The 23,232-nt window shown below is 42.5% G+C and overlaps 2 protein-coding genes across 12 annotated transcripts in view; one reads left to right on the top strand and one right to left on the bottom strand.

Annotated features, from left to right (window-relative positions):
• Positions 1-9,804, top strand: part of ARFGEF1 (ADP ribosylation factor guanine nucleotide exchange factor 1) — a 138,305-nt gene extending 128,501 nt beyond the window's left edge. For 3 of the 4 annotated variants that reach the window (XM_004274948.3, XM_033437551.2, XM_033437552.2), the window contains 5 exons: positions 2,280-2,419; positions 3,881-4,049; positions 5,136-5,274; positions 6,573-6,690; positions 8,355-9,804. In XM_004274948.3, the coding sequence (XP_004274996.1) occupies positions 2,280-2,419; positions 3,881-4,049; positions 5,136-5,274; positions 6,573-6,690; positions 8,355-8,519 (731 nt within the window). In that variant the 3' untranslated portion in view covers positions 8,520-9,804. Of the gene's footprint in view, positions 1-2,279; positions 2,420-3,880; positions 4,050-5,135; positions 5,275-6,572; positions 6,691-8,354 lie in introns of those variants that run through there. The other variant, XM_033437554.2, reaches the window with a different exon arrangement.
• A 1,100-nt stretch (positions 9,805-10,904) lies between these two features.
• Positions 10,905-23,232, bottom strand: part of CSPP1 (centrosome and spindle pole associated protein 1) — a 193,953-nt gene continuing 181,625 nt past the window's right edge. For 6 of the 8 annotated variants that reach the window (XM_033437555.2, XM_033437556.2, XM_033437561.2 and 3 more), the window contains 4 exons: positions 22,472-22,535; positions 15,589-15,698; positions 13,653-13,791; positions 10,905-11,775 (listed from right to left, as the gene is read on the bottom strand). In XM_033437555.2, the coding sequence (XP_033293446.1) occupies positions 11,564-11,775; positions 13,653-13,791; positions 15,589-15,698; positions 22,472-22,535 (525 nt within the window). In that variant the 3' untranslated portion in view covers positions 10,905-11,563. Of the gene's footprint in view, positions 11,776-13,652; positions 13,792-15,584; positions 15,699-19,549; positions 20,771-22,471; positions 22,536-23,232 lie in introns of those variants that run through there. The other 2 variants (XM_033437560.2, XM_049700437.1) reach the window with 2 other exon arrangements.

Below are 23,232 nucleotides of genomic sequence, written 5' to 3'. Positions count from 1 at the left end.
AATCGATCCCTTTTCAGTTAATTTTTTTCAGGGAATTTTTATTAATCCTAGGTGTTTACATTTGTTTTTGAGGGACGACAGATTTGGTGTCCTCCTTGAAAGGAGCCTCCAGCTTCAGTCGCCGTGTCTTGCTTCTCAGAAGGGAGACAGGTGGCGATGAGCGGCCTGTGTTCATTTTTCATTCCTGGGCTCTGGAGCACCGCTGTTAGGGTCCCTCACAGCTTTGGTCTGCCCTGGAAGGTGCCGTGAGGACACGGCTTTATCTCTCCCTCAGCCCCAAGACTGAACTTACATATACTTCGCTTTTTAAGGGAAGGACATAGTCGGCAAGTTTTTACTTGCCTGATCTGGGAACATCCCTTGAACGGAGTGAAGCGCGCTGCTCCCCTGCCCTTCTGACCTGAGGGCTCGCATTTCCTTCCTTGTGCCACCCCCTCAAGGTCCTTGAGGAAGAGTTCACTGTGTCCCACGAGCCCTTCCCTTCGCTCAGGGGACATTGTGGTTGCTGTGCCTGTGGGGAGGTGTCGCCGTGACCCTGTGCGAGGGGCAGCTGCCTCGTTCCTTCTTCATGCGCAGAAACCACCGCTGCCCCAGCTGGGCTCCGCCCAGTGCCCGCCGTCCCCCTTGTTTGTCCTTGCTCAGCTCTGCCCCCGTCCTTTGGTGACTCAGTGAAATGGTCGCCTAATATGACCCTTGGCACTGTCAACCCTTGTGAACGAGATTTGTTCAAATAGGTACTGTCCCCCAAACATGCAGTTGGTCGTTGCTGATGAGACCAAGTTCCTCCTGAAGTTCTGAAAGGACCCCGGGAGGCATGGAGAGCTCTGAGCTCCCCAGCCGACAGCTCTGAATGCCTGCCCAGCTGACACTGGAGCTGAGGAGGACGCGTCTCCTTAGGCGCCAGCCCCTCCCGAGCGTCCCCGCGAGTCCAGGCGTGCGGCCAGGATGCCCTGCCCCCGGGACTGGGGGTGTCTTGGATTTCTTATATTCTTTGACTTGAGATCTGGTACTAAGAACTAAATGTTCAGTACATCAGCATTTCTGAAAACTCTCTGGAAAGGAGTCGTTATGACCTAAATAAGAATAAATTTAAGCAAGTTGTTTTGCTATCTCCCCCAAATCCCTAAAACCTGAATTTAACTTGTAGAAATTGGGGAATTCCCTGGAAGTCCAGTGGTTAGGACTCGGCGCTTTCACTGCCGTGGCCCGGGCTCAGTCCCTGGTCGGGAAATTAAGATCCCGCACGGCCCAAAACAAAACAAAACAAAAAAACTAACTTCTTGAAACTGGTGTCAGAAAAGGGAGTTTTTAATAATAGCAAAGTGGGAAAAAACTGAAGGACTGTCCAGTCAGTCGTCCAGTGCTGGAGCCGCTGCCCTGAGGCCAATGGACAGGCAGTACCCTCGCCATGGGCGGCTGTGCAGGTCCCCAAGAGCCACCCTGAGAACCGACCTTGGGGCTGGGCCAGCGCCGCTGGGTCTCGCAGCTCCTCAGCTGTTGAGTCGTTGTTCTGAGCCTTGCATTTATTTCTACGTTTGCTTACCCGATGGCCAGTGAAGTGGAAACCCTTCCGTGATCATGTCTCCCCTTAAGGAAACGGCCCATCGAGCGCAGTCGTTCAGGCCAGAGGGACGCAGTGCCTGAGCACCGGTTACTTCCAGTGTGCTTACTTTTATGGTCACGCACTTAGCGGAACTCTTCATAGACTTCTGTGCTTATGAATCCCTTTGGAAACATGGGGTCATTTTAGCTACAGCTACCCACCTGGATCCAAAGAAAACATGTGCTCTGGTTGACCCACAGTATCGTCCCAGTGGTCAGAATTCTTGTCTGCCCCTCGCTTCCTGCCTCACAGATCTAGTTCCCATTGTCTTCTTCTGGTTGAGGTTTTTATATTACCTCTAGTTAAAGGTCAAACTTGGGTTTACAGTAAATGCTATTAAAATTGTAGCTTTTAATCCATTTGATACATTTTATTGAGGAATAATCTAAGTCTTAAAATTTGTAGTGGAACCTTCTTGAACATATTCACTGTTCTAAGTCATTTTGAATATTTTTGTTTACTTAAAAAGGTAATTTTCTAAGGCTTTTCTAAATATCGATTAAATGAAGCTTTTACTGAGTAGTGCTTATGTGCAGAAGCAGGCTATCCTCAGTGTGATGTGTGCAGGTTACCTTCATACGTGTTAATGTTTCCTTAGCATTGTAATGTCATAGAAATTATAAAGGATTCAAAATAATTTTTGTTTGCATGTGCATTGGGGTGGGTTTCCTCACAGAATTTCCAGAACAAAAATTGTTTGCCGCCCTGTTGATTAAATGTGTTGTGCAGCTGGAACTCATCCAGACCATCGACAGCATCGTGTTCTTTCCTGCCACAAGTAAGAAGGAGGACGCGGAAAACTTAGCCGCAGCGCAGGTGAGCGGGTGCGAGGGCCACTGCTTGTTGTTGAATGGGGAGTTAGCGCCACAGTCTGGGCTTCAGAGCAGAGGTCAAGCTAGAGACCACAGCCACATAGATGTCCTTTTAAACCGTGGGACTGACGAAGTGGACAGAGCTGGGAGGAGGGTCAGGGACCGAGCCTGGGGGCCTCTGTGGTTTAGAGCTCCAGGTGATGAGGCAGGTTCTTGTCCTCTTGCCTAAAGATAAGAGCCAGGGAGGCCGGGGGAGACCGGGAGACAGCGCTGCCCTGCAAGTCAGGTGAGGAGGGTGTTCTGAGAAGAAGGGTGTGATCAGCCCTGTCAGGTGTTCTGTAGAGCAGGTGAGAAGCCACCCGACAGTTGCCCTAGAGAATTGCTCCAGCAATTTGGTGGACTTTGGTTGACCTTGACGTTGTGTTTAATTGTAATGTTGATACAAAAGCATTATTAAAATGGGTACAAGAGAAGAGAGGAATTGCAGACGGCAGATATCCATAAGTCTGTCAAGGAGTTCTGCTGTTAAGAGAGGGTACAGAGAAATGGACTAATCGCGGGGGGAGGATGAGGGGCTCAAGAGAAGGGTTCGCTTTGTTTTGTCACTAAGGTTGGCAGTATGGCAGCCTGGAAAACTCTCCTCCGGGAGAGAGAGAGAGAGACAGTGCAGAAGAGGGAGGGACAGTTGCTAGAGCGTCTTTCAGAGCGAATGGAGGGGCACCTGGCGCAGAGTCCTGGGGGCGCCTGGAATAAGCAGCACAGACAGTTCGCGATGGTAACAGGAGGGCACGCAAAGTGGGTGGGTTAGAAAGTCTCGGCAGGTTGGTCTGTCTGGTGGCCGGAGTCTGTGGGAGATTCTTCTGTTTTCTCACTGAGATAGGAAGCAAAGTCATACATCTACCAGGTGAGGCTGGGAAGAAAGTTTTAGGTCCTTGAGGAGAGAAGAGAAAAACACGAGTGAGGGGTGCAGCAGAGTGGGCTAGGGGGGTGTGGAGGCATTGCAGGGCAGCACCCGGAGCCCCTGGATCTAAAGGGAAAGCCCGCTCTTCTCCAGTCTTGCGTATTGTGCGGTACAACGGAGTAGGCGGTTTTGCCAGCCAGTTACTAAAAAGAGGAGGTGAGGGGTTTATGCACGAGAATATTTATACTCACAGTCCCTGGCCTCAAACTGGTGAAGAGAAGCGAGGACGTGGGGAGGGCGAGGAAGGGGCCAGGGTCCGGGTCGGTGGGTGCAGAGCTCTGGGGTCAGGAACTGTGGGGAGGGAGCTGAAGACATCGGAGGCGACTAGGATGCACAGAATGAAGCTTCCGGAAATTTAATAGCAAAAGGTGGACCTTTTCTGTTGAGGCAGCACAGATTAAGTTCTGTGGCTTGCTCATAAATGGGTCTTCGGGGAGCCCTGAGTTCTAAATTCACTGACCTCTGTGACGGGGTGCGTGTGCTGCGGTGGTTTGTTTCCCGAAGAGAGACGCTGTGGACTTTGACGTTCGAGTTGATACTCAGGACCAAGGAATGTATCGCTTTCTAACATCGCAACAACTCTTCAAGCTGCTGGACTGCTTGTTGGAGTCACACAGATTTGCAAAAGCATTTAACTCCAACAATGACCAGAGGACGGCTCTGTGGAAGGCGGGTAAGCTGTGGATGGGGTCCCCTGCCTGCCCAGTGAACCGCGCCACCGTACCACAGGCCTTTCTCTGGTTTATAAAAAGCCAGATAGCTGCCTGGGTAGATTGGTCTCCCCTGTGTTTAGCCAAACTGTTAAGTGACTGATTTTCAAACTGTCTTTCGTCTTGTTTACCCAGTCTGGGCCTTCCTGTCGACACCGGCTGCATGCTACAAGCTGCCCTTTCCTGAGGCCAGACCTCAGAAGGGAAGTGCAGGGCTTTGAAGTGGGAGGTAGATTTGTTTTTGAACAAGTTGGAAATTTTAAGTAAAAAACAAGCTTTATAATAATTTTACTGACATAGCTAATTTTTTATTTAAGAAATACTTACTTAGTACCTATTAGGTGCAAAACGGTGCCAGAGAGTGAGAGGCTGCAGAACATGCAGAAAACAGAAGGAAGCTGCCCTTCCTTAAACAACAAACTCTTCTGACAGTGTTGGGTGCCTTACATTTGCGTGATTTATTTTATGCCCAGTGTCTCTCTAGCTCCTCATTAAACTCACCCAGGCTTTGTTCATTCTCCTCCGTTCACAACCTCACTTCTGTAAGGAGTCGTCTATACTTATCTTTTCCCCTTTATTCAACCCAAGTTGTGGCCACCGTTCAGCTGGGACTGTTCCTGCCAAGGTCACCAGGCTCTTCACTTCCCCAGGCCCTCCCTGTCCCCCGCTTCCCCCTTCCCCCTCCCCGGGCTGCTCACCTTTGGCCCATTCTCCCCATTGCCGGGGTGTAGCCTGCGCAGGGTGCCCGGAGCTGAAGTGTGTCTCGTTTGAAGAGTTGTGCCTTCCCAGGCAAAGCTGTTCTGTATCTCGGGTCCCCAGCTTGAGGGGAGGGAGTTCTAAACCCAAAAGTACCCGACTAGGCACCTCCCCCCACCCCCCACCCCCCCACCCCCGCACAGGTATCAGTGCCTTCTCCGTGTGACCCTGTCCCCGTGGAGGGCACGAGGCCTGGGCGCCACGGCTGGACGCACATGGGCTCCACGCAGGCTGTTTTGCCTCCACGTGAGATGCGTCTCCTCCCGCTAACGCGGCCCTTCCCCCTTCTGCAGGCTTCAAGGGCAAATCCAAACCCAACCTTCTGAAGCAGGAGACGAGCAGCCTGGCCTGCGGGCTGCGCATTCTATTCCGGATGTACATGGATGAGAGCCGGGCCAGCGCCTGGGAGGAGGTCCAGCAGAGGCTTTTAAAGTAAGACTCGGGGCTGGGTTCCTGGCTTTGGCCCACGCGGCTCGGTTCAGAGCGGGAAGGGCCACGCGGTGTGTGTGGGACGGGGATGGGGATGGACACACAACACCGAGTCCACAGCCCTGCCCGGCTTGGGGCCTGAGGAGGAGATTGTGGAACTTAAACACAGTCTTACAGACAAACGTGCTCTCACACAGTCGGTGAGATGCAAGCAAATTACGTCTGTTTTTGCTGCTACAGGACAAAGGAGCAAGTTCTATGTCTTAAAATTTTCAAATGCTGTAATTTTTAGGCTTTTTTTCATGCCATAGGTAGCTCCATTTTTACAAACCAATCCATCTGTGAAAGTGAAAACCTTCCTGCCTGCGTTTAGTTTGAAAAAGTGTGTGGAGTTTCTATTGGTGTTTTGTTTTGTTTGCACTCCATTTTTACTTCATGACATGTTAAGATTCTGTCCTTTAAAATTTAAATTCACACTAAGAATGAAACATGCCATTCAGAAGGAATACTGCTGTTTACATTGTGTTTTTATTTATTTATTTATTTTTGGCTGCGTTGGGTCTTCGCTGCTGCGTGCGGGCTTTCTCTGGTTGCGGCGAGCAGGGGCTACTTTTCGTTGCGGTGCGCGGGCTTCTCATTGCGGTGGCTTCTCCTGCTGCGGAGCTCGGGCTCTAGACGCACAGACTTCAGTAGTTGTGGCTCACGGGCTCTAGAGTGTAGGCTCTGTAGTTGTGGATCGCGGGCTTAGTTGCTCCATGGCATGTGGGATCTTCCCGGACCAGGGCTCAAACCCGTGTCCCCTGCATTGGCAGGCGGACTCTTAGCCACTACGCCACCAGGGAAGCCCCTACATTGTAGTTTTGTGTCTTCTTGGGGGAATAGATGTTCTCAGAGACCAATTAAATTCATTTTAGAACGCCAAGCGGTCACCTGGGCTCTGTTTCCCCATCTTGTTGATGAGACTGTTAAGGCCTAGAAGCGTCCCGGTCACAATGCAGGAGGGGAAGGGTCACTCCAGGTTTCAGCCCAGGTCTCCTGATGCCAAGCCTGTATGCGCTCCTGCACGGTGGCTTTGCATTCAATGAAACTTGGAAACTGTTTCCTGGTAAGCTGCAGTGGCTTCTTCTGGTATTTTTATTTGGCAAACGTATAAATGTTTATGTTGACACTCCAGTTAATGTAAACACAAGGCGTCTGGCAGGTTCCTAAGAACCACTGCCCTCCTCGTCTCAGTTGTTCTCTGTGAATGTCATACCAGCAGGTGTGCGAGCACATGTGACAGGGAACCTTTTCTGTTCCAGTGTCTGCAGCGAAGCCCTGAGTTACTTCCTTACCCTAACATCGGAAAGTCATCGGGAAGCCTGGACTAACTTACTGCTTTTGTTTCTAACTAAAGTCCTGAAGATCAGCGACAACAGGGTAAGTACAGCACCCCGAGCCTCACTGGCATCCGGGCTGCGGCCCCTGCTGCTCGCACCTCACTGGCGCTCCCTGCTCCCTCCTCACCCCGCCTAGTTCTCCAGTCAGTGATTCTGTAGGGGTTCACTAGGGGAGGGATCCTAAAGATACCCTGACAAGCGACTTGGGTTCCTGCACATGGTCAACTCCCATCCTGCCCCCGGAAGTCTCTTCTGCCCCATTTTCAAAACTGCTGACCAGGGCTTCCCTGGTGGCGCAGTGGTCGAGGGTCCGCCTGCCAATGCAGGGGACACGGGTTCGTGCCCCGGTCCGGGAAGATCCCACATGCCGTGGAGCGGCTGGGCCCGTGAGCCATGGCTGCTGAGCCTGCGCGTCCGGAGCCTGTGCTCCGCAACGGGAGAGACCACAGCAGTGAGTGAGAGGCCTGCATACCAAAAAAAACCCCCGAAAAAACAACAAAAAACTGCTGACCAGCCCTCCCTCCATCCGCCCCCAACCACGGCTGCATCTGGGCCTCAGGCCTGTGCTCCAGGATTCAGCCTTTCCTTTGGCATTTTGATTGGTTCCATGCGACCCAGAGCATCTAGTGAATGGGCCATAAACTCATTTAAGACTTTTAAGCCAGTAGAAATAAAGATGAAATATAAATGCATAGCTGTGTGTGTGTGTGTATGTATATATGTATAATATATATATATATTATACATATATATATATATATATTTAGTTTTCAGAAATACGCATTTCACTCTTTAAAAAAATGTAGCAACTTTCAGCCCACTAAAATGGAAATGGGTTACTGTGATCCCTGAATAGGTTTTAAAAAGCCTAGTCTGGTGGCCTGAATTTTGACACGTCAGGCCATGGTGGTGTTTGGGACCCCGTAGAGGCCATGTAATGCTACTCGGTGCCCCACAGATAGCCGTCCCAAGTGGCATGCTCTGTCCACGTGTGTGTCCCTCTGACCCGTGGGCCAGGTAAAGCTTGGAGAAGTAACTTAAGGCACCAACAGCCAAGTGGCCGAGAAGGACTTCCAACCCGTGTGCCTTATTCCACAGTTTGCTTTCTGACCACGGTGTGTCATTACTGCTTACTTGTAGCTTGTGGGGTGCGGAGAGCAGAAAAGGACAGAAAATAGGCAGACGACTAGTATTCAGAACTACAGCAAAAATACAAAGTGTATCAGTTGAACTATAAATATAGAAGGTATAATCTTTGCTTGGAGACCTCATATTTTGTATTGCAGTATTAGGTAGAATTTTCCCTAAAAATTAAAATTTTATTTACCAAATAAAAGATGCAGTTTCAGTACCCCATAGCTTATAAAAACTCAGCTGTGGGTCTTGCTTGGCTTCCTTCTTTTGCTTATTACCCAGGGAAAACAATGATAAATACTAAACGTTTGTCACAAGTTTGTCAAGGAAATGTAATGGAAAATGTTTTTCAAAATAAGGATAGATAACCAAGTGAATAATGTATGTATTAAGTTTTGAACACTTCTCAATCTTTCACTTGCATGATCAATAATCACTGCTTTATGCAGACGCGTCTCCGGTCTTCACCCATCAGGGCCTTGCCCCCAAGTGGGTTGCCTCTCAGGGCACTTTGAGGTTCTGTGGTTTGCAGTGCAAGCACTACTAACAGAGAAATTCGTTTCCCCCCAGTTTAAAGCTCACGCATCATTCTACTACCCTCTCTTATGTGAAATTATGCAATTTGACTTGATTCCTGAACTTCGTGCTGTTCTTAGAAGATTTTTTCTGCGAATTGGAGTAGTTTTTCAGATATCACAACCACCTGAACAGGAACTTGGAACAAACAAGCAATGATGGGAAGTTAATATTTTTCTGTTGGCGTTTACATCCCTCCGTTCTTCAAAAGGACGCCGGAGCTGAGGTTTCCTACCTGAAAAATGGTTTCTCTGAATTGCAGTGTCTAAGGGTTACTGATAAAGAAGCTTAGAACTTCAGCTCGAACCTGCAGTGCTCCAGTCCCTTTTTGTAACCTGATGGATTGTTTGTCGTGTTGGGTTCACGAGCTTTTTTTCCCACAGTGTCAGCTTATATGCTCACGTGTCCTTCCCTGTCCTCGGTGGCAGGGAGAGCCCCACATATTTCTGGCAGGTGTGGAAGTGAAACTTACCCAAAGAACTCTAGATGTAAAGATTTGAACTTCTGCAAGAAGTACAACTCAGGAGAGCTGTATTTTGAAGGATAAGATGTTTATAATTGGGGGTTGGGGGGAGAAGAAATTATTGCTCATGGTAAACGATATCAAGCAACTATGGTATTCTCACTGAAGATTTTTGCACACTCAGGCTATCTGAGATACTGGGAATCATCCTTCTGTGAAAAATTGTACAGAGATGCAGGTCTGTAATATAAAAATCTTAAACATTATATAGTTCTTCCTGCACTGTTTTATTTTCTTTCTTTATTTTCTTATTCATTTGCTAAGTACCTATAATATTTTGTCAAATGCACTAAACATCTGGGTTGAGCTTTTTGTCTTTTTTATTTTGTGGGGATTTTGGTTTTGCCCTTTTTAGGGGGTGATTACTTTGAGGGTTTAACAAGCCCAGAAGCTGTTGTGGCTGACACTTGTCATGATCAACAACAAAGAAAGTAGAAAATATCCCTGCTGACATAACCACCTGTAATACACTTCTCTTCGGGCTTTTAAAGATGAGCCATTAAAATAGAATGATCCTTCATGAACCGAAACTTGAATCACTGCAAAATGACTCTCGGTTGCTGTCACTTCCTTTTCTTTTCTTTTGGGTGGCGGGGCTTGATTTAGATTTTACTCTATGTACAGAATTTAATGTTGAATATATTAAAATAACAAATCTGGCATGGTTTGGGGAAGTTAGATTTACTGGAAATGTGTTCATACTGTGAATTGTGCTCTGATGGTTAAACAAAACGACAAGATTGTCAAGCATTCCGTATTAACAGTGGATGTAGAAAATTTTTTCAGATGGATAAAATGTATATGGTACAGATGTAAAGTTTTCTATGTAAAAAAATTCTGTACAACTTTCTGTACAATATTGATTCTCATCTGGCATATTCTAATCAGGTTATAGGTCAATAAAGTTTTTGGATTATTTCATCAGTGCAATCAAAACCTGTGTAATCCACAGCCCCATGTTTCATTGACTTTTTTTTTTTTTTTAATTAAAAGCCATGCAACCAGGAAAAGGATATTCTCATTCACAGCTACATGTAAATTCAATGATGCTCTTTAGTTCTGATAGTTTCTTTCCAGCTTCTGGCATTACAGCCTCCCCCATATCCTGCTTTCTCAACTATAGGCTATTCATAATTCAATATTTTGTGTATTTATTAACCCAGAATAAGGCTGCACTATTTGAATCCTGAGAGAAGGAGCTAAAGTTGAAGTTAACTTTGGAGCACTTTACAGGGCTGCCATCGTGTGTCCTCGGAGTCCAAGTTGATGGTATGACGGCGTGAAAAGGAAAATAGAACATGTCAAGACTATTTATTTTGATGGTTGTGTTAAAAAACAGGAGACGTGTTTGGTCTTTGCTGTAGCATCTCTTAGATCGTGAGTAGTCACTGTGAACAGAGCATTTATAAGTGCACTACATTTATTACCCCCAAGACACAGCCCTGCTCAAGCCCAGCTGGATGCTACAGCCAGGAGCCACCGTGACCTTCTGGCCTCTGACGGTAAGTGTTTCAAATGACCTGGCGATTTGTTACTGTATGGTATCATATCACGACTCTTCTCTAGCAGAGATGGAGGCTTTCATATTACTTTCAGATGAAGATGTAAGAAGAAAAATCTTTAAGTAAAATAAATGATTCGATTACAAACATTAGCATGCAATTTACATGCAGCTGAAATTCAAAATATCAGAAGTTTCACACTTGAGGTAGACCTATCTGATCTTGTGTCCCATTAATTACATCAGTGGAAACGTGCAATCAGTGCCTGGGGGTGTTCTTAGCTGTCAGTCACAGTGCTGGACTCTAAGAATTATTTCCAAGAATTTGAATTAGTCTTTACCTTTTTAAAGGCACCTCTTAGGGAGGGAGTGATTAGAAAAACTAACTCACCCAAGGGTCCACAGTGGCGCGGCAAGGATTCCAATCCCCATCCTTTACCCCTGGGTGTTCCTGCCTCTCTTCAACTTCTAGAACACCTTGTCTAGAAACCTCAGTTCCAGTTAAAATAAGAAATTGACATTTGTAATAAAAATAATTTATTTTTATCAATAAGTAGTTAAATCATATAAATAGCAAACGTAATGCCTTCACTGGCACAAAAATAGAGGCAGAAAGATGTGACACTTAAGTGCATGGCTCACGGGAATATAATCATTAACTCCCATCATTTATACTGAATCAGTAGTTAATAAAGGACATGGAAATAAGCACATTTGATTCTCTCATTACATAGCAACAGCTATAACCAGTATATTTACTAAATGAAAAATTATTCTGAATAGTGATAATAGCAGACATACATATGACAAAGTATTCTGGCTTTACAGTACTGTTAAGACACTTGTGTTTTATTCACCTTATCTTACTGACAAGCAGAATTTTAAATAATGCACATACGGTAGTTGATTCCAAGAGCTCATTACCATCCTAATTTATGGCAAAATTTGTGCAAAAGTAATTCTATACAATTCTACATTATATAACTTAATAATCATGTCCTTTTATTTATGTACATACTATACATCATATATATCATCATGGAAAAAAATTACACCTTATATACAGATGGAACATAAGTAACTGCCAAGTATGGGCAAAAAGTAGCACATATCATTAAGGTTCAGATTTCACATTCTTTTCCCCTTAAAAGGCACTACTGGGTCCAAATACAATTTATTTTAACCGTGTGCAGTAGACAGGCCCTGCCAAGTGAAAGTACCTGGTTTTACAGGAACCTGCTGCTGCTCCTGCCTCAGCTGCTCTGCCATGAACCGTTTCAGCGTTTCTGAGGTGCCCGGGCGGAGCCAGGGCTCAGTTGCTACAGAGTTCGATCCGTCGTCACCCATGTGCTTCATGATGTCATCAGGGTCAACCAGTGAACTCTCATCATCTAATGGAGACAAGAGGGACATGACTCAGGTAACACGGGCGGCAGGCAGGTCATGTGAACAGAAGTCTCCTGTAGTCTAACCCATTAGAGCTCTGCGCTTCTCCGCAGTACTGTGTGCTACACTGTCCTGTTTTGTTCAGACCTCCTCCTTTTAGAGGTAGGAAAGCAAACCCAGGAACAGAAACAAAAAACGATCAACTGACCAAGGTGACTCCATGGTACTGGTAGCAGCACCCAAAGGGATTCAAGGATAGCAAAGGCGATGGCACCGAATGTTGACTGTAGAAGTGTCAGCAGTCTTACTCTGTGTCACCTGAGGGATGCCATGCAAAACTTTGTTTTTAATTTAGCAAGGTTTTGGAAATATTCCTAGCCTACTGAATATAACACTGCTTTGAGGAAATAAGGTCATTTTAGGAAAGCATTAGGGGATGAAATTACATCCATTCTTATACCTTATCTAAGAAGTTGTGTTTACTCCATTAAGAGATATAGCTCTTATGTTGCATTCTTTTAACTGGTTATACTCAACTTCTATATCTGTATTTTACTTATTATAATAATAATAGGAAAATCTGTCTTCCTGCCCTGTGATGTCAATTTCTTTATTTATTTACTTTTTAAAATTACATCTCCTGGTCTGTGAAAGATTACCTCAGCAAAGGGACATATGCACTCAATGTAATGAGTAATCAATCCACATCGTACCAAAAAGCTCCTGTTTGAAAGGACAATGTTAAAAAAAAAAAAAGAAAGTTTAGAAGTTGAAAGCCTTCTGAAAAAGAGGAGAGTCTTCAAATGGTCTATTTTCTCTCAAGTATATATCCCTGTTAAATATTAATTCAACTTATTGGTTCTAAAAGAAATTGAGGAATAGGTAATTCTTAGTACAGATTAAAATGCCTTTTAGCCAAAAAGAAGGCATTCCTTTCCCACTGTCCAGTTTTCCAGATATGATATGAACAGTACTGCTCTATCAGTTTACCATATTTGCTGGTATTTGGTATGAAATTACCACCATCAGAATGCATGACAGCTTACTCCTAGAGACTGAGTATAGTTTTAAATTAACAAATATTAAAGATTGGATCTAAAAAATATCTTAAGAAAATTGCTATTAGAAAATTATTGTAATGTAGCTTAACACAATAAAGAGAATTGTCCAAATAGACCACTCTGCTATTTGCTAAAGCTAATTAATAAGGCTTATTACTATAATATTGTCACATTATCCTAATGACTAACAGCATCTCCATAAGGAAGGTGGCCTAGGGCTGGCAGAGGAGCTCGTTAGTTGCCTGAGGAAGCATCCTGCCTGCCTGTGCTCAGTGATAAGCTTTAACCTGCTGTTCACCAAAGCAGTGAGAGACGGCCAACGCCCAGCATGATGAGAAGACTATACTTTGACTTAAAGCAAAAAATATCTATTTTCTGTTTATATCTATGTACAGAAGGCCAAGTAAAAAGGTAAAAAAGTTTTCTTTGTAGCACTACAGATTTATAATAGATGTGTTACACAAAGAACTCAAGGTTTTAAAGTTGACTTCTGATAATCTCTCAGTTCAGTAGGGAAGCGAGATGCCAATACTGATCAACATTTTCCCTGCTGAAAGCAAAGCCTGGATATATTTAATACACAGAAACTTATCTGTTTAGAATCCACTCAAAAAAGGGTACCCCCTCTGGCAGAAAGAATCTGATGCAAAATTAATCCTTCGTCCTGGTTTTGCTGAATAGCTACTGTGTTCTAGGCCCTACAACTCAAAGGCTTTCAAAACTCATTTCCTCTGTCCCTCAGCCATTAGTGAAAACTTCCATGAAGCAGGTTTAAGAGTTCTCACAGAATCTGCTGTTGGCTATTAAACTTGGCCATTTACCTGTATTAACAGGTTTATCCTGAAGTTCATTCAGTTTTCGCATTCGTTCCTCGTTTCTCATTCTAAGTTGATCGATATTTACACTGGATACAGATTTTAAAGAGAGACCATCTGGTGGTACGTTAGGATGACTGTTATCCTGTAATTAAGAAAAGAGAACTTAAGAAACGATCATTAATGTGAAATATGTTCAGAATAAACCAGTGAGTCAAAACCTGTTCTTGCCCTTGGTAAATGTATAGTGTGATGAACAAAATATAAACAAATGAAAATCTATAGCATTTATATTCTAACTCCTGATGTTTATCCATGCAGGCTTAGATGAAGGGTTAGCATTTGTGATAACATATAAATGCTGCCAGACTGGATAAAGGTGGGGAATTATAAAACACAAAAGGAAAAAAACTGCAACGTAGGGGCTAAGAATCAGTCCAGCTATAAAATCAAGACGGGAGGCTTCCGTCTTGTGGTGCAGTGGTTGAGAATCCGCCTGCCAATGCAGGGGACATGGGTTCGAGCCTTGGTCCGGGAAGATCCCACATGCCACGGAGCAACTATGCCCATGCACCACAACTACTGAGCCTGCGTTCTAGAACCCGTGAGCCACAGCTGCTGAAGCCTGTGCACCTAGAGCCCATGCTCTGCAACAAGAGAAGCGTGTGCACCACAACGAAGAGTAGCCCCCACTCACTGCAACTAGAGAAAGCCCATGTGCAGCAACGAAGATCCAATGCAGCCAAAAATAAATGCAGGGTAGTACTGGCATAAGGATAGACATAGGTGAATGGAACAGAAGAGTCCAGAAATAAGCCCTTATACTTACGGGCAGAAAAACCAATAAAATTCACTAGGGGAAAGAAGAGTCTTTTCAACAAATGGTACCAGAGTAACAATATCCATGTGTAAATAATGAATTTGGACCCCTATACCTCACACCATTTGCAAAAATTAGCTCAAAGTGGATTCACTGATGTAACTTTTAGAGCAAAAACTATAAAGCTCTTAGAAGTAAACACAGAAGTAACTTTCATGATCTTGGGTTAGGCAATGGTTTCTTAGATACGACACCAAAAGCACAAGCAAAAAAAGAAGATTGATAAGCTGTACCTCTGTCAAGATTAGAAGCTTCTGTGTTTCGATGGACACCATCAAGAAAATATCTGCAAGTCATATATCTAATATAGGACTTGTATCCAGAATCTATAAAGAACTTAGGACTCAACAATAAAAAGACAACCTGATTTGAAAATGGGCAAAGGATTTGAATAGACCTGTCTCCAAAGAAGATCGACAAATGGCTAAGAAGCACAAGAAAGGATGTTCAACATCATTAATCAAGAAATACAAATCAAACCCACAATGAAATATCACTTTACACTCGCTAACAAATGTTGGCCAGCCTGTAGAGAAACTGGAACCTTCATAGACTGTTGGTGGGAATGTAAAACGGTGCAGCCACTTTGGAAAACAAACAGTCTGGCAGTTCCTCAAAATGTTAAATGTAGTTAGTATGTAACCCAACAATTCTACTCTTAGGTATGTGTGTGTATACACACACACAAGCAAAAGAAATGAAAACATTATAAAATTTGTATGCAAATGTTAAAAGCAGCAGTATTCATAACAGAAAAACTGTGAACAACCCAAATGTCCATCAGTTATTGAACGGATAAACAATAGTGGAATATCCATACAATGAAATATTACTCAGCAATAAAAGGAATGTTACAGATATGCTGTAACTCAGATGACCTTTTGAGTCCAATAACCTGCTCACGGTCATCCAGTATTTGGTGGTAGAGCCTAGGTTCAGACCAATGTCCACCTTATTCCAGAGCAAGTTCTCTCTTCATTGGACTACACCAATTTAGCATGGGTCAGAACCCAGACCTCTCGTTCCTAAACTTGAAAAAAGAAAAGGACATATCATACATACAAAGTCGAGTCCTTTCAGTTTGTTCCTCCTGCGCTCCCTCGCAGAGGGCAGCTGTGACGGCAGAGGGAGGGCGTCATCCTCGATGGCAGGATATGTCTCGCCATACGCACCTAGAGGCCACACGGGGAGAAGCCTTAAACATCCACCATTTCACATGGTTTTATTCAGAACTAAACCAAGACTGTCTTTTAATAGCTTTATTAAGATGTTATTTAACATACAGTAAAATTCACCCACTATAAATGTTCACAGTTCAGTGATTTTTATAGAATTGCACAATCACTACAAAGTTTTACAACATTTCTATCAGCTCAAAAAGTTCCCCTGTGCTCACTGGCAAAATCACTCCCTACTCCCACCTGCCAACCCCATGTGAACACTGATCTGCCTTCAGTCTGGAGATTTACCATTCCTGAGATTCCATATAAATGGAGTTATACAATGTAATATTTTGTGTCTGTCACTTAGCATGTTTGAGGTTCATCTATGTTGTACCGTGTATCAGTACAGTTGACCCTTGAACAACATGGTGATTAGGGATGCTGATCCCCTGTGCAGTTGAAAATCCACATACTGCTATCTGCCTCAAAAACAAAGGAAATGATAAATGACTCACCCAAGGGCAGGAAGCTGAAACAGTGTGGACTGAATCAGGACTCAAACCCTACTTCTAAAGATTCCAAATACTGTGATCTCTAATCAAACACAGACTTCCCCCACACTTAAGTTTAAAGATCTGTAAAATGGAAAAACAGGTACTATATTTATTGAAAAAAAACTATTCAGTGGACCTATGTAGTTAAACCCATGTTGTTAAGGGTCAACTGTAGTTCTTTTCTGTTTGTTTTTTGTTGTTTTTACTGCTGAGTAATACTATGCCATATGGATATCTCTCATTTTGCCTATGCACTCACCAGTTGATGGACATTTGAACTGTTTTTCGTTGGAGATTAATAATGTTACTATGAATGTTCATGTACATGTCTTTTTGTGGCCATATGTTTTCATTCCTTTGGGGTATATTCCCTAGGAGTGAAATTGCTGGGTGTTATGGTAACTATGTTTAGCATTTGGAGGAGGTAGAACCATTTCACATTGTAAGAAGGTTCTAGTGTGCCCACATCCTCACCAACACTTGGAATTGTCATTCTTTTGGATCATAGCCATTCAAAGTGGGCCAACAGCCTATCTGACCATGGAGTTGAATATATTACTTAAAACATTTAGAATTGTTACCCCAACTTTATTTTGAAAAAATTAAAACTTAAGGGCTTCCCTGGTGGCGCAGTGGTTGAGAGTCTGCCTGCCGATGCAGGGGACACAGGTTCGTGCCCCGGTCTGGGAGGATCCCACATGCCATGGAGCGGCTGGGCCCATGAGCCATGGCCGCTGAGCCTGCGCGTCCAGAGCCTGTGCTCCGCAACGGGAGAGGCCACAACAGTGGGAGGTCCGTGTACCGCAAAAAAAAAAAAAAAAAAAAAAATTATTTGGCTGTGTCAGGTCTTAGCTGCAGCATGCAGGATCTTTCATTGTGGCACACAGGCTCAGCAGTTGTGGTGTGTGGGCTCTCTAGTTGTGGTGCACAGGCTCCAGAGCTGACAGGCTTAGTTACCCTGGGGCATGTGGGATCTTAGTTCCCCCACCAGGGATCAAACCCATGTCCCCTGTGCTGAAAGGCAGACTCTTAACCACTGGACCATCAGGGAAGTCCCATGGCCATTCTAATAGGTATGTAGTGGTATCTCTTGTGTTAATGTGAATTTCCCTGATGACACATGATTTGCATTTCCCTGATGACAAATGATGTGGAGCACCTTTTCATATGCTTATTTGCCATCTGTCTGTCTGTGGTGAAGTGTCTGGATCTTTTGCCCATCTTTTAATTGGGTTGTTTCTTTTCTTGTTGAGTTTTAAGAGTTCTTTGTGTACTTTGGATAAGAGTCCTTTGTCAGATGTGTCTTCTGCAAATATTTTCTTCCAGTCTGTGGTTTGTCTTATTCTCTTGATATCGTCATTCGCAGAGCACTGAAGTTTAATTTTAATGAAGTCCAGTTTATCTATTATTTCTCTCATAGATTGTGCTCTGGCATTGAATCTAAAAAGCCATTGCCATGCCCAAGTTCTTCTAGGTTTTCTCCAATGTTATCTTCTAGGAGTTTTATAGTTTTCGCATTTTACATTTAGGTCTATGGTCCTTTTTTTTTTTTAATCTTTATTGGAGTATGGTTGATTTATAATGTTGTGATAGTTTCAGGTATACAGCAAAGTGAATCAGTTATATATATACATATATCCACTTTTTTTTTTTAGATCCTTTTCCCATATAGGTCATTACAGAGTTCCCTGTGCTGTACAGCGGGTTATCTATTTTATATATAATAGTGTGTATATGTCAATCCCAGTCTCCCAATTTATCTCTCCCCCTGCCCCACTTACCCCCTGGTAAAAGTTTGTTTTCTACATCTGTGACTCTACTTCTGGTTTGTAAAAAAGTTCATTTGTACCTTTTTTTTTTTTTGAGATTCCACATATAAGCGATATCATATGATATTTATCTTTCTCTGTCTGACTTCACTCAGTATGATGATCTTTAGGTCCATCCATGTTGCTGCAAATGGCATTATTTTGTTCTTTTTTATGGCTGAGTGATATTCCACTGTATCTGTATATATATACCACATCTTCTTTATCCGTTCCTCTGCTGATGGACATTTAGGTTGCTTCCATGTCCTGACTATTGTAAATACTGCTGCAGTGAAAACTGGAGTGCATGTATCTTTTTGAATTATGGTTTTCTCTGGGTATATGCCCAGGAGTGGGATTGCTGAGTCATATGGTAGTTCTATTTTTAGTTTTTTAAGGAACTGCCATACTGTTCTCCATATTGGCTATACCAATTTACATTTCCCACCAACAGTGTAGGAGGGTTCCCTTTTCTTCACACCCTCTCCACCATTCATTGTAGATTTTTTTGATGACGGCCATTCTGACTGGTGTGAGGTGATACCTCGTAATTTTGATTTGCATTTCTCTAATCATTAGTATGTTGAGCATCTTTTCATGTGCTTTTTAGCCATCTGTATGTCTTCTTCGGAGAAATGTCTATTTAGATCTTCCACCCAGTTTTTGATTGGGTTGTTTTTTGGATACTGAACTGCATGAGCTGTTTGTATATTCTGGAGATTAATCCCTTGTTGGTTGCTTCGTTTGCAAATATTTTCTCCCATTCTGTGGGTTGTCTTTTTGTTTTGTTTATGGTTTCCTTTGCTGTGCAAAGGCTTTTAAGTTTCAATCCCATTTGTTTATTTTTGTTTTTATTTTCATTACTCTAGGAGGTGGATCAAAAAAGATCTTGCTGTGATTTATGTCAGAGTGTTCTGCCTATGTTTTCCTCTGAGAGTTTTATTTATTTTTTACATCTTTATTGGAGTATAATTGCTTTACAATGGTGTGTTAGTTTCTGCTTTATAACAAAGGGAATCAGTTATACATATACATATGTTCCCATATCTCTTCCCTCTTGCTCCCTCTCTCCCACCCTCCCTATCCCACCCCTCCAGGCGGTCCACTAAGAGTTTTACAGTGTCCAGTCTTAACATTTAGGTCCTTAATCCATTTTGAGTTTATTTTTGTGTATGGTGATAGGGAGTGTTCTAATTTCATTCTTCTACATGTAGCTGTCCAGTTTTCCCACCACCACTTATTGAAGAGACTGTCTTTTCTCTATCACATGTTGTTGCCTCCTCTGTCATAGATTAGGTGACCATATGTGCATGGGTTTATCTCTAGGCTTTCCATCCTGTTTCATTGATCTATATTTCTGTTTTTGTGCCAGTACCATACTGTTCTGGTTACTGTAGCTTTGTAGTATAGTCTGAAGTCAGGGAGCCTGATTCCTTTAGGTCTGTGGTCCATTTTGGTGGGTTTTTTTTGTTTTTTTTGTTTTTTTTTTGCGGTACGTGGGCCTCCCACCATCGTGGCCTCCCTGGTGTGGAGCACAGGCTCCTGACGTGCAGGCTCAGCCACTCCATGGCATGTGGGATCTTCCTGGACCGGGGCACGAACCCGCATCCCCTGCATCGGCAGGTGGACCCCCAGCCACTGTGCCACCAGGGAAGCTCTGTGGTCCATTTTGAGTTAATTTTTTTGAAGGGTGTAATGTCTGTGTCTAGATTCACTTTTTTGCATGTAGATGTCCAATCTTTACTGTACTGCCTTTGTTCTTCTGTCAAAGAACAGTTAACTATACTTGTTTGGGTCTATTTCTAGGGTATTTATTCTGTTCCACTGATCTATTTGTCTGTTCTTTTGCCAATACCACACTGTCTTGATTACTGTAACTTTATAGAAAGTCAGTTCTCTGACTGTTCTTTCTTCTTCAGTATTCTGTTGGATATTCTGGGTATTTTGCCTCTCCATATAAACTTTAGAATCAGTTCGTTGATATACACAATATAACTTGCTGGGATTTTTATTGGGATTGCATTGAATCTATAGATCAAGTTGGGAAGAACTGACATCTTGACAATACTGAGTCTCCCAATCCATGAACATGGAATATTTCCCCATTTATTTAGTTATTTTATTTCTTTGATGAGAGTTCTGTAGTTGTCCTTATATAGATCTTGTACATGTTTTGTAAGATTTTCATCTACATGTTTCTTTTGGGGGGGTGCTAATGTAAATGATATTGCATTTAAATTTCAAATTCTACTTGTTCATTGCTGGTATATTGGAAAATGACTGACTTGTGTATTAACCTGGTATTCTGCAAGCTTGCTATAACTGCTTATTAATATGCGGGGGGGCTTCTGGTGGTGGGGGATTGATTCTTTCACATTTCCTACAATCATGTCATCTGTGCACAAAGGCAGTATTTATCCTTTCCCAATCTGTGTACCTTTTGTTTCCTTTTCTTGCCTTACTGAATTAGCTAGGACTTCCATAATGACGTTGAGGAGTGGTAAGAGGGGACATCTTCATCTTGTTTCTTATCTTAGCAGAAAAGTTGCTAGTGTCTCATCACTAAATGCTAGCTGTAGGTTTTTTGTTGATGTTCTCTAGGGAGTTGAGGAAGTCCCCCTCTAAGTTTGCTGACAATTATCATGAACAAGGTGTTGGATTTTGTTTAATCCTTCTGCATCTATTGATAATGATGATAATGACGATTTTTTTCTTTAGCCTGTTAAAGCAATGAATTATATTTGAATGAATTACACTGAATGTAACCCAGTTTTGCATAACTGGTATAAATCCTACTTAGTCGTGGTGTATAATTCTCTTTACACGTTGTTGGATTCAATTTGCTACTGATCTACAGTTTTCTTTTCTTATGATGTCTTTGTCTGGTTTGGGTATTAGAGTAATGCTGGCCACAGAGAATGAGTTAGGAGTATTCCATCTATTTCTATCTTCTAGAAGAGGCTGTAGAGAATTGGTATAAGTCTTCAATAAACGTTTGGTAGAATTCACCACTGAACCCATCTGGGCCTGGTGTTTTCTGTTTTGGAAGGTTATTAATTATTGATTCAATTTCTTTTTTTATTGTTATTACAGTCAATTTGGGGCTTTTTCCTAGCTTTATTGAGATATAATTGACATACTGTGTGAGTTTAAGGAGCACAATGTGAGGACTGAAATGTTTACCACAATAAGGCTAGTTTACACATCCTTCACCTCACATGATTACCACTTTGTTGTTATTATTGTTGTTATGGTAAGAGCATTAAAGTTCTACTCTCATAACAACTTTCAAGTATAAAATACAGTATTATTAACTATAGTTGCCATGCTGTCCATTATATCCCCAGATATTCAACTTATAAATGAACGTTTGTACTCTTTGACCAACATTTCTCCACTTCCCCCACCTCTCAATTTCTTTAAAAGATGTAGGCCTATTCAAATTGTATTTGGCAGATTGTGACTTCTCAAAAAAAAAAAAAAGAAACCATTCACACTACCAGCCTTACCCACACTCATCAGAACAGTGGCAACAGTCATGACTAGGGGATGCTTGTGGTGACCATTAATCAAGACAGACTGTGTATCTTTGGTCTAGTATAAGGTCTATGTAATGAAATATTCCAAGCCACTGTCTTGAGTGCCCCAGACTGTCTTCATTATTAGCAGGAACTGGTCACATTTCCCTGACGTCTAATGAGCTATCTTCCCATCCCTATTTCCTACTGATTTCTCTATCTTTACTCACTCTCCACACTATGACTTCCTTGCAAAAGAAAAACTCATTAGAAAAGAAAAAACTGAGAAAGAAATATAGGCTAGTTTGGAACGTTGATCACTTGAAAATATAAAATAATTGACATGAAATAAAACTAACATGTAGAAGGGAGAATTCCCTGATGGCCCTAGGATAGCAGAAATGCTTATGTTCAGAGTACACAACTATAAGTGTCTATTGCAGTACATGTACCTTCACATATCTTCTCAAGACTAAGTTATATTCTTATGGCTTGTTAAAATTAAAATATTTATTAAGATAACTGTGGATTCACATGCACTTGTAAGCAGTAAGGGAGACCCCTTGTACAGTTTGCCTCGTTCCCCACAATGGTAGCATTCTGTACGGCAGGAGCAACAGCCTCACACCCAAGACACTGATACTGATAAAAATCCTCCAATCTTATTCAGATTTCCCCAGTTTTACTTGTACTCATTTGTGTGTTTGTATTAAGTATCTGATTTTGAAAATTTTGTTAAGTTATATTTGATGATTATTAGTAAAACAAAATATTCCTTTTTTTTTTTACCATCTTGCACAACAAAGAGTAAAGTACTGATTTTTTAAGTATGGAGAAAAACACTTAAGTATGAATAATGCTTAATATTTAAAGAAATAGGTTGGTAAAATAAATATACTCACCAATAAAAGCACTATCAGATTCCAGTAATGAATTTTTCAAGAAATCATTAGTGTCATCTCTGGGCTAAAAGAAACATCATATATTAATGACTATTTTTATTAGTCCTGTGTGGCAAAACAGCAAATTTGTACTAAGGCACAAGTCTCCACACTCTCCCCAAAATTAGCAAAAGAGGACAGGGTGAGGTAGAACTGGCTGCTTCCCTCCTCCACCACATTCCAACGCCCAGAAAATACAGGAAAGACCTTTTATTAAGAGTTACATTATTGCTGATAAAAATATAATAGAGTACAAAGCAGTGAACCCACTTTAAAAGTCTTTAAACCACTATCGAGATTTATTCATTCTCTCAATAAATCTGTTTAGTGCACTTACTATTTTCCTCTGTGTTAGGAACTGGAGATACAAAGATGAGTAAGAGTTTCTGTTCTGGAGTGGATCACAGTCCCATGGGGGAGAGGCATACCCTCAGATAATGAGAGCCCCTTGTGACAGCAGCTGTCACAAAGGCATAGCACAGATAGTGAGGGACATAGGAGTAGCGAAAAAATAATGCTAGGGTTGGGCTTGTAATGAGCTCTCAAATTAGAGGTAAGAAATTTACATACAGAGAGTTTTACAATAATGTCACCTTACATACTGGAAGGAACCTAAAGTCACCCAACACCACCTCCCTGCACTTCCCTTCCAGATTTCTAGGATGTGCTAGAATACTCCAGTGAAGAGCTGTCCATTAATTTCTAAGGAAATGCACTCCACT

Source organism: Orcinus orca, chromosome 17, assembly GCF_937001465.1.
Source record: "Orcinus orca chromosome 17, mOrcOrc1.1, whole genome shotgun sequence".
NCBI classification, from domain to species: Eukaryota; Metazoa; Chordata; class Mammalia; order Artiodactyla; family Delphinidae; genus Orcinus; species Orcinus orca.
This window is presented reverse-complemented; position numbering and strand designations above follow the sequence as displayed.